This window comes from Oncorhynchus tshawytscha, linkage group LG14, assembly GCF_018296145.1.
Source record: "Oncorhynchus tshawytscha isolate Ot180627B linkage group LG14, Otsh_v2.0, whole genome shotgun sequence".
Taxonomy (NCBI): Eukaryota; Metazoa; Chordata; class Actinopteri; order Salmoniformes; family Salmonidae; genus Oncorhynchus; species Oncorhynchus tshawytscha.
Genome location: NC_056442.1, coordinates 53,736,935 through 53,747,359, shown reverse-complemented (window position 1 = coordinate 53,747,359; position 10,425 = coordinate 53,736,935). Strand labels below are relative to the sequence as shown.

Sequence of the window (10,425 nt, the reverse complement as noted above, 5' to 3'; positions counted from 1 at the left end):
TCTCTCTCTCTCCCTCTGTCTCTCTGTCTCTCTCTGTCTCTCTCTCTCTTCCACTCTTTTCCTGTCTCTGTCTCTCTGTCTCTCTGTCTCTCTTTCTCTCTGTCTCTCTGTCTCTCTGTCTCTCTCTCTCTCTGTCTCTCTGTCTCTCTGTCTCTCTTTCTCTCTGTCTCTCTGTCTCTCTGTCTCTCTGTCTCTCTGTCTCTCTGTCTCTCTGTCTCTCTGTCTCTCTCTTCTCCCTCCACTCTTTCCTGACGCTCTCCCTCTTTCTCTCTGTCTCTCTGTCTCTCTGTCTCTCTGTCTCTCTCTCTCTCTTCTCCCTCTGCACTCTTTTCTGACTTCTCTCTCTCTTTCTCTCTGTCTCTCTGTCTCTCTGTCTCTCTGTCTCTCTCTTCTCCCTCTGCACTCTTTTCCTGTCACTCTGTCTCTCTGTCTCTCTGTCTCTCTCTTCTCCTCTCCACTCTTTTCCTGACGCTCTCCCTCTTTCTCTCCTCTGTCTCTCTGTCTCTCTGTCTCTCTGTCTCTCTCTTCTCCCTCTGCACTCTTTTCCTGTCTCTCTGTCTCTCTGTCTCTCTCTCTCTCTCCCTCTCCACTCTTTTCCTGACGCTCTCCTCTCTCTTTCTCCTCTTTCTCTAATTCTCTGTCTCTCTGTCTCTCTCTTCTCCTCTTTCCCCTCTTTCTCTCTGTCTCCCTGTCTCTCTGTCTCTCTGTCTCTCTCTTTCTCTCTCTGCACTCTTTCTCTGTCATTCTCCCTCTTCTCCTCTGTCTCTCTGTCTCTCTGTCTCTCTGTCTCTCTGTCTCTCTGTCTCTCTCTTCTCCCTCTGCACTCTTTTCTGTCACTCTCCCTCTTTCTCCTCTGTCTCTCTGTCTCTCTGTCTCTCTGTCTCTCTGTCTCTCTGTCTCTCTGTCTCTCTCTTCTCCCTCTGCACTCTTTCTCTGTCACTCTCTCCCTCTTTCTCCTCTGTCTCTCTGTCTCTCTGTCTCTCTGTCTCTCTGTCTCTCTGTCTCTCTCTCTTCTCCTCTGCACTCTTTTCTGTCACTCTCCCTCTTTCTCCTCTGTCTCTCTGTCTCTCTGTCTCTCTGTCTCTCTGTCTCTCTCTTCTCCCTCTGCACTCTTTCTCTGTCACTCTCCCTCTTTCTCTCTCTGTCTCTCTCTCTCTGTCTCTCTGTCTCTCTGTCTCTCTGTCTCTCTGTCTCTCTGTCTCTCTGTCTCTCTCTTCTCCCTCTGCACTCTTTTCTGTCACTCTCCCTCTTTCTCATCTGTCTCTCTGTCTCTCTTTCTCTCTGTCTCTCTGTCTCTCTGTCTCTCTGTCTCTCTGTCTCTCTGTCTCTCTGTCTCTCTGTCTCTCTCTCTCTCTCTGCACTCTTTTCTGTCACTCTCCCTCTTTCTCCTCTTTCTCTCTCTGTCTCTCTGTCTCTCTGTCTCTCTGTCTCTCTGTCTCTCTTTCTCTCTGTCTCTCTGTCTCTCTGTCTCTCTTTCTCTCTGTCTCTCTGTCTCTCTGTCTCTCTGTCTCTCTGTCTCTCTGTCTCTCTGTCTCTCTCTTCTCCCTCTGCACTCTTTTCCTGACTGCTCTCCCTCTTTCTCTCTGTCTCTCTGTCTCTCTGTCTCTCTGTCTCTCTGTCTCTCTGTCTCCCTCTGCACTCTTTTCCTGTCTCTCTGTCTCTCTGTCTCTCTCTCTCTCTCTCTCCACTCTTTTCCTGTCACTCTGTCTCTCTGTCTCTCTGTCTCTCTGTCTCTCTGTCTCTCTGTCTCTCTCTCTGTCTCTCTGGGAAACATGTGTTAACATTGCCAAAGCAAGTGAGGTAGACAACATACAAAGTGAATATATAAAGTGAAAAACAACAAAAATTAACAGTAAACATTACACATACAGAAGTTTCAAAACAGTAAAGACATTACAAATGTCATATTATATATATATACAGTGTTCTAACAATGTACAAATGGCTAAAGGACACAAGATAAAATAAATAAGCATAAATATGGGTTGTATTTACAATGGTGTTTGTTCTTCACTGGTTGCCCTTTTCTCGTGGCAACAGGTCACAAATCTTGCTGCTGTGATGGCACACTGTGGAATTTCACCCAGTAGATATGGGAGTTTTTCAAAATTGGATTTGTTTTCAAATTCTTTGTGGATCTGTGTAATCTGAGGGAAATATGTCTCTCTAATATGGTCATACATTGGGCAGGAGGTTAGGAAGTGCAGCTCAGTTTCCACCTCATTTTGTGGGCAGTGAGCACATAGCCTGTCTTCTCTTGAGAGCCATGTCTGCCTACGGCGGCCTTTCTCAATAGCAAGGCTATGCTCACTGAGTCTGTACATAGTCAAGGCTTTCCTTAATTTTGGGTCAGTCACAGTGGTCAGGTATTCTGCCGCTGTGTACTCTCTGTGTAGGGCCAAATAGCATTCTAGTTTGCTCTGTTTTTTTGTTAATTCTTTCCAATGTGTTAAGTAGTTATCTTTTTGTTTTCTCATAATTTGGTTGGGTCTAATTGTGCTGCTGTCCTGGGGCTCTGTAGTGTGTGTTTGTGTTTGTGAACAGAGCCCCAGGACCAGCTTGCTTAGGGGACTCTTCTCCAGGTTCATCTCTCTGTAGGTGATGGCTTTGTTATGGAAGGTTTGTGAATCGCTTCCTTTTAGGTGGTTGTAGAATTTAACAGCTCTTTTCTGGATTTTGATAATTAGTGGGTATCGGCCTAATTCTGCTCTGCATGCATTATTTGGTGTTCTACGTTGTACACGGAGGATATTTTTGCAGAATTCTGCGTGCAGAGTCTCAATTTGGTGTTTGTCCCATTTTGTGAAGTCTTGGTTGGTGAGCGGACCCCAGACCTCACAACCATAAAGGGCAATGGGCTCTATGACTGATTCAAGTATTTTTAGCCAGATCCTAATTGGTATGTTGAAATTTATGTTTCTTTTGATGGCATAGAATGCCCTTCTTGCCTTGTCTCTCAGATCGTTCACAGCTTTGTGGAAGTTACCTGTGGTGCTGATGTTTAGGCCAAGGTATGTATAGTTTTTGTGTGCTCTAGGGCAACAGTGTCTAGATGGAATTTGTATTTGTGGTCCTGGTGACTGGACCTTTTTGGAACACCATTATTTTGGTCTTACTGAGATTTACTGTCAGGGCCCAGGTCTGACAGAATCTGTGCATAAGATCTAGGTGCTGCTGTAGGCCCTCCTTGGTTGGTGACAGAAGCACCAGATCATCAGCAAACAGCAGACATTTGACTTCGGATTCTAGCAGGGGGAGGCCGGGTGCTGCAGACTTTTCTAGTGCCCTCGCCAATTCGTTGATATATATGTTGAAGAGGGTGGGGCTTAAGCTGCATCCCTGTCTAACCCCACGACCCTGTGTGAAGAAATGTGTGTGTTTTTGCCAATTTTAACCGCACACTTGTTGTTTGTGTACATGGATTTTATAATGTCGTATGTTTTACCCCCAACACCACTTTCCATCAGTTTGTATAGCAGACCCTCATGCCAGATTGAGTCGAAGGCTTTTTTGAAATCAACAAAGCATGAGAAGACTTTGCCTTTGTTTTGGTTTGTTTGATTGTCAATTAGGGTGTGCAGGGTGAATACATGGTCTGTTGTACGGTAATTTGGTAAAAGCCAATTTGACATTTGCTCAGTACATTGTTTTCATTGAGGAAATGTACGAGTCTGCTGTTAATAATAATGCAGAGGATTTTCCCAAGGTTACTGTTGACACATATTCCACGGTAGTTATTGGGGTCAAATTTGTCTCCACTTTTGTGGATTGGGGTGATCAGTCCTTGGTTCCAAATATTGGGGAAGATGCCAGAGCTAAGTATGATGTTAAAGAGTTTTAGTATAGCCAATTGGAATTTGTTGTCTGTATATTTGATCATTTCATTGAGGATACCATCAACACCACAGGCCTTTTTGGGTTGGAGGGTTTTTATTTTGTCCTGTAACTCGTTCAAGGTAATTGGAGAATCCAGTGGGTTCTGGTAGTCTTTAATAGTTGATTCTAAGATCTGTATTTGATCATGTATATGTTTTTGCTCTTTATTCTTTGTTATAGAGCCAAAGAGATTGGAGAAGTGGTTTACCCATACATCTCCATTTTGGATAGATAATTCTTCGTGTTGTTGTTTGTTTAGTGTTTTCCAATTTTCCCAGAAGTGGTTAGAGTCTATGGATTCTTCAATTGCATTGAGCTGATTTCTGACATGCTGTTCCTTCTTTTCCGTAGTGTATTTCTGTATTGTTTTAGTGATTCACCATAGTGAAGGCGTAGACTCAGGTTTTCCGGGTCTCTATGTTTTTGGTTGGACAGGTTTCTCAATTTCTTTCTTAGATTTTTGCATTCTTCATCAAACCATTTGTCATTATTGTTAATTTTCTTCGGTTTTCTATTTGAGATTTTTAGATTTGATAGGGAAGCTGAGAGGTCAAATATACTGTTAAGATTTTCTACTGCCAAGTTTACACCTTCACTATTACAGTGGAACGTTTTACCCAGGAAATTGTCTAAGAGGGATTGAATTTGTTGTTGCCTAATTGTTTTTTGGTAGGTTTCCAAACTGCATTCCTTCCATCTATAGCATTTCTTAATGTTACTCAGTTCCTTTGGCTTTGATGCCTCATGATTGAGTATTGCTCTGTTTAAGTAGACTGTGATTTTGCTGTGGTCTGATAGGGGTGTCAGTGGGCTGACTGTGAACGCTCTAAGAGACTCTGGGTTGAGGTCAGTGATAAAGTAGTCTACAGTACTACTGCCAAGAGATGAGCTATAGGTGTACCTACCATAGGAGTCCCCTCGAAGCCTACCGTTGACTATGTACATACCCAGCGTGCGACAGAGCTGCAGGAGTTGTGACCCGTTTTTGTTGGTTATGTTGTCATAGTTGTGCCTAGGGGGGCATATGGGGGAGGGAATGCTGTCACCTCCAGGCAGGTGTTTGTCCCCCTGTGTGCTGAGGGTGTCAGGTTCTTGTCCGGTTCTGGCATTTAGGTCACCACAGACTAGTACATGTCCCTGGGCCTGGAAATTATTGATTTCCCCCTCCAGGATGGAGAAGCTGTCTTCATTAAAATATGGGGATTCTAGTGGGGGATATAGGTAGCACACAGGAGGACATTTTTCTCTGTTAGGATAATTTCTTTTTGAATTTCTAGCCAAATGTAGAATGTTCCTGTTTTGATTAATTTAATGGAGTGAGTTAGGTCTGCTCTATACCAAATTAGCATACCCCCTGAGTCCCTTCCCTGTTTCACACCTGGTAGTTTGGTGGATGGGACTACCAGCTCTCTGTAACCTAGAGGGCAACCAGTGGGTCCATCTCCTCTATACCAGGTTTCTTGCAGGATGACAATGTCTGTATTACCGATTTCTTTGGTGAAGTCCGGGTTTCTGCTCTTTAGGCCAAAGGCAGATGACCTCAGGCCTTGGATATTCCAGGATAATATAGTGAAGGCTTTTTGTTCCATAGAGTGTCCAATGTTGTTGGTCGTGGTTTAGCCTCAGGCCAGTAAGTGTGAGCAGAGCCTGCTGAGCATCTGGTACATGCCATTGGCTTGGGCGAGTGTGAGAGTGGGGGTTGGGACTGTTTGCCCGCTCACTACCTGGGCGTATGTGTGGCTTCCATGTTGAGGCCCTCTTTGCGGGGGTGGGGTGCATGGGGTGGGCAGGAGTGGCATAGGTCTGATCTGAGGGGGCCTAAATGGAGTGTGGGCATGGTTGACGTGGGGGTGTTGATTGGTTGGGGTGGGGGTGTGGATGTGTCTGGGTGTACTGTGGTCTGGATGTAATTCCTCTTGGCGTGGGTCCTCTATGTGTAGGTCCAGGGGGAGGTCCTGCAGATCTGGGAGGGTGTCTCGCTGGTCTGGGTGGGGTGTCTATTGATCTGTTGCTCCTGTGTAGAGTGTTGGGGATACGTTTGAGAGCGATGTCCTTTAGAGTCCGGGCAAAGGTGGGCACTGCTGCCTTGTAGAGGTGGACCTGGTCATAGAGGCTGTTCAAGTCCAGGGTGGAGTGGTGGGCCAGGAAAACGTTTGGTTTTGAGGCACAGTCACGGGAAATACTTGCATTTACCCGCTGTATTGTGGCGGGGTGGAAGTCTTTTCGTGGTAGCAGGGTGGAGATAACCACTTGTGCGTTGGGGAAAGTAGAAGAAGCCTTTTCAATCACTCCCTTCAGTGCTGTGGCCACTCTTTCCTGCTGTGCTCTCAGGTCGTTTGTGCCTGTGTGTATTATTATGTGGCTGGGTGAGCCTAGTTTGGCCTCAGACAGAAGGTCTAGGGCGCGCTGGGTGTTTGGACACCAGAGTTTAGACACACTGTGTTTGGGAAAAGTTTTTTTCTTCGATATATTTCCCATTTGAGTCCATAAGTAGTACAATCTGTGTCTTGTGTTTGTCCTCAGTGGGTGTGGGGGGTTGTCAGAAGGGCTATCAGGGTGGCTGACAGGGGGTGCTCAGAGGGGGTGAGAGCCTCTGGGCTTGGGGTTCTTCATTTGTCTGTTGTGCTGTGATGTCGACTCTATGGTCAGGGTCTGGTGTGGACTGTTCTGCTGTGGTGTCGAGACTTTTGTTGGGTGCTGAGGTGGGCTGTTCTGCTGGCTTCTCTGTGGGGGTGGCCACCTCTCTAGTGGGTTGTTCTCTGTCACACTCCGTCCCCCTCAAACTTCTCCTCCATCCCCCTCACCCTCTCCTCCATCCCCCTCAACCTCTCCTCCACCAGCAGTCTGATACTCTCCTCTAGTGCTCTGTTCTGCTCCTCTTTCTCCTGTTGTATTTGTCTCACCACTGTCCAAAGTGCAGATATGTCTCTGTCCACCTCCAGCTCTCCGGGTCTGGTTAAGGGGCTGTTGTTGTGCTGGACTGTTGTCTGGGTCTGTGCTGACTGAAGTGTAATCACCTGCTGTTCCAGCTCCACCTGCCTTATCTCCAGCTGGGTGAATTTGTCCTTCATTTCAATGAGGGAGTGGTAATCTGTGCTGGGAGGTTGACCCTCCGCTGGGGGTTGCTCATCTGTGGGGTTACATAATGAAGAGGTCTGGTCTGATCCTCTCGGGGTGGGGGTATCTTTATCAAGGGAGAGTTTCTCCTGCTGAGCTAATTCTTTGATTAGGTGAAAGTCCAGCTGAAACTGTTTGTGGTTACCTTGTAACATTACTGTTCCGGACTTATAGATATTTATATTACTTAACTCAGAGTCCTCGTTGTCAAGTATTCTGAGTTTCCACCCTCGTTAATCCCCCTCTCGTAACAGAGGGGTAGTGTGCTAATATAGCACTGTGCCATGCCAGGGGATGGTTTGTGTGGAAGATAAGGTTGCTGATGTTCCCATTTTTGTAATAGTCAGCAAAAAGTGTCTCTTGATTTTTCATACGGATCTTCATTTTGTCATCTTTTCTTGCTATGTCATTCTTTACATACACAGGGTAGTGTATTTTAATTACCTCTGAACAGCGGGAGGGAGCTTCTAAGGCCTCACCATTTGGTTGGAGTAGACTGTTTGACTCTCCTGCCATTGTTGGGCTAATGGGCTTTGACACCTCTCACTTGACACGTCAGTGCTATTTGAAGCTGTATCAAGCTTGGCAGAATTATGTTAGAATTAGAGTTAGAAATCCTTATAAAGTAATGTTGTGTATTTTTCTTCTTGGCTTCTGGAAAAAAATATATACAGTTTCAGACTAAGCATTACTCACTCAGTTCCAGGTTGGATGGTGTTTTCAGGTTTCTGTTGTTTTCCAGAGAATTTACTGTATAGAGAAACAAATCTTGGTAGTTGTGAACCTTCCAGGTGATTCCGTAATTCCGTCCAAAATCAGGTTGTAGGTTTTAAGTTTTGATTTGAAGTAGGGGTTATGTTGTAGAGGGTAGAATCCAGTATGTGTTCCTGACAAAAAATCTAAGTTTATCTAACTCCTAATCTATCTTTTTTAAAGAAAATGCTGAAAAATGCAGGAGCTCATCTGATTGTTACTTCACTCTCTCTCTGTCTCTTTTTCTTTCTCTCTCTCTCTCTGTCTCTCTGTCTCTCTCTCTCTCTGTTTCTCTGTCTCTCTGTCTCTCTGTCTCTCTGTCTCTCTGTCTCTCTGTCTCTCTCTTCTCCCTCTCCACTCTTTTCCTGACGCTCTCCCTCTTTCTCCTCTTTCTCTCTGTCTCTCTGTCTCTCTGTCTCTCTCTTCTCCCTCTGCACTCTTTTCCTGACGCTCTCCCTCTTTCTCTCTCTCTCTCTGTCTCTCTGTCTCTCTGTCTCTCTGTCTCTCTGTCTCTCTGTCTCTCTCTTCTCCCTCTGCACTCTTTTCCTGACGCTCTCCCTCTTTCTCTCTGTCTCTCTGTCTCTCTGTCTCTCTGTCTCTCTGTCTCTCTGTCTCTCTGTCTCTCTGTCTCTCTGTCTCTCTCTTCTCCCTCTGCACTCTTTTCCTGACGCTCTCCCTCTTTCTCTCTGTCTCTCTGTCTCTCTGTCTCTCTGTCTCTCTGTCTCTCTCTTCTCCCTCTGCACTCTTTTCCTGTCTCTCTGTCTCTCTGTCTCTCTCTTCTCCCTCTCCACTCTTTTCCTGACGCTCTCCCTCTTTCTCCTCTTTCTCCTCTTTCTCTCTGTCTCTCTGTCTCTCTGTCTCTCTGTCTCTCTCTTCTCCCTCTCCACTCTTTTCCTGACGCTCTCCCTCTTTCTCCTCTGTCTCTCTGTCTCTCTGTCTCTCTGTCTCTCTCTTCTCCCTCTCTCACTCTTTTCCTGACGCTCTCCCTCTTTCTCTCTGTCTCTCTGTCTCTCTGTCTCTCTGTCTCTCTCTTCTCCCTCTCCACTCTTTTCCTGACGCTCTCCCTCTTTCTCCTCTTTCTCTCTGTCTCTCTGTCTCTCTGTCTCTCTCTTCTCCCTCTGCACTCTTTTCTGTCACTCTCCCTCTTTCTCTCTTTCCCTGTTTCTCTCTTTCTCTCTCGCTCTCGTTCTCTCTCCCTCTGCAGTCGTACCAGTGGTTAAAGGAGAAGATAGTGAGTGAGGATGGGAGGAAACAACAGGCTAAGCTGAAGGAGCTGGGACACATCGCTGAGAAGCTGGGCTGTACTCTCCCACAGCTGGCCGTGGGTGAGAGAGATGAGCATGGGCACACACAAACACTACTTTGTTTCAGTACTTTAGTATTAATGATGGTAGACTGCCACCAAGTGGATGCCAACAGTACATTCACATTTCTATGAGGAATTCCATTAATGTCTCACTAGATTAAACAACCCATAATTGTCCCCCCGCTCTGTCATTTCCTCCCTCCTTCCTTCTCTCCTTCCCTAGCCTGGTGTTTGAGGAATGAGGGGGTGAGTTCAGTCCTCCTGGGATCCTCCAGTCCAGAGCAGCTAACAGAGAACCTAGGCGCCATACAGGTAAAAACACACACACACACACATTTTTGAGGAGTAAAAATGTATTCCCATTCAAAATCCTATCTTCCCTAACTCATAAATAACACCCTAAATGCTGACCCTAAACTTAACTCTTAAGTCTAAAATAGTATTTTACCAAATTGAGGACATGAAAAAATTAAATGTTTTGTTTTCCTGGTGGTCTTGTCAGGACCATTGTGTGTCTGAAAACGTAGGAAAACATGTCCTCACACGTTCTGATATTTTCCACAGTTCCTTCCAAAAATGACGTCTCATGTGGTGTCGGACATCGATCACATACTGGAGAACAAGCCGTACAGTAAGAAGGAGTATCGCTCCTAGACACCCAGGAGGAAGCAGAACCACTACTGTACAACCACTGTGGATCCAGTTCCACCAACCATCTGGGCTCAGCCTCCATGGGGTTTCAGCTCAGTCTAATCCCAGCCCAGTTCAGGCCTGCTCAGCTCAGCCCCAGCCTTCTTAGTACAGTGTAACCGAGCTCAGTTCAGCCTAACCCTGCTAACCCTCTGCCTAGACCAGCTTTCAGCTCAGCTTTCAGCTCAGCTTACTCTTATCAGTAGATTCTCTGTCTCCTGAGTTTGTTAACCATGTAGATGCATGCTTCCCCTCTCTGATGTACCTGGACTTTTTCTTCAAAGGCACATTGTACAAAACAACACAGAAAGGGGATAATACTGAGAATATACCGTAAACGTCTTTCACAATGCATTTTGAAAACAAACTCCTCTCTTCAAGCCAGTATACTGCATTTGACTGCCGTTTGACCTCGCAAAGCAGAGCACCCTGGGACAGTGAGTTTCAGGCGACAGGCCTTTGTTCTGTCTGTGAGGGGGAGAATGTGCATGTTGTCGCCCCCATCTGGTCGTATGAGAAACTGCTATCCAATATCTTCAATAGATTATTAGTGAGAGAGCGCAGGAGAATCTCATTTGCAGTTTCCTTGGGAGAATCTCAATTCCATACTCCTCGCATACTCTCTCCTCACCAACTTCTCAAAACCCATTGGAGGAGAAGGTCAGAGGGGAGAGACCCCTGGC

The 10,425-nt window shown here is 45.9% G+C and overlaps 1 protein-coding gene across 1 annotated transcript in view; it reads left to right on the top strand.

Moving 5' to 3' along the window:
• The window catches only part of kcnab1a (potassium voltage-gated channel subfamily A regulatory beta subunit 1a), a 147,006-nt gene extending 136,581 nt beyond the window's left edge, over positions 1-10,425 (top strand). The window contains 3 exon segments of the mRNA XM_042297677.1: positions 8,951-9,071; positions 9,276-9,364; positions 9,617-10,425. Of these exon segments, the coding sequence (XP_042153611.1) occupies positions 8,951-9,071; positions 9,276-9,364; positions 9,617-9,706 (300 nt within the window). The 3' untranslated portion in view covers positions 9,707-10,425.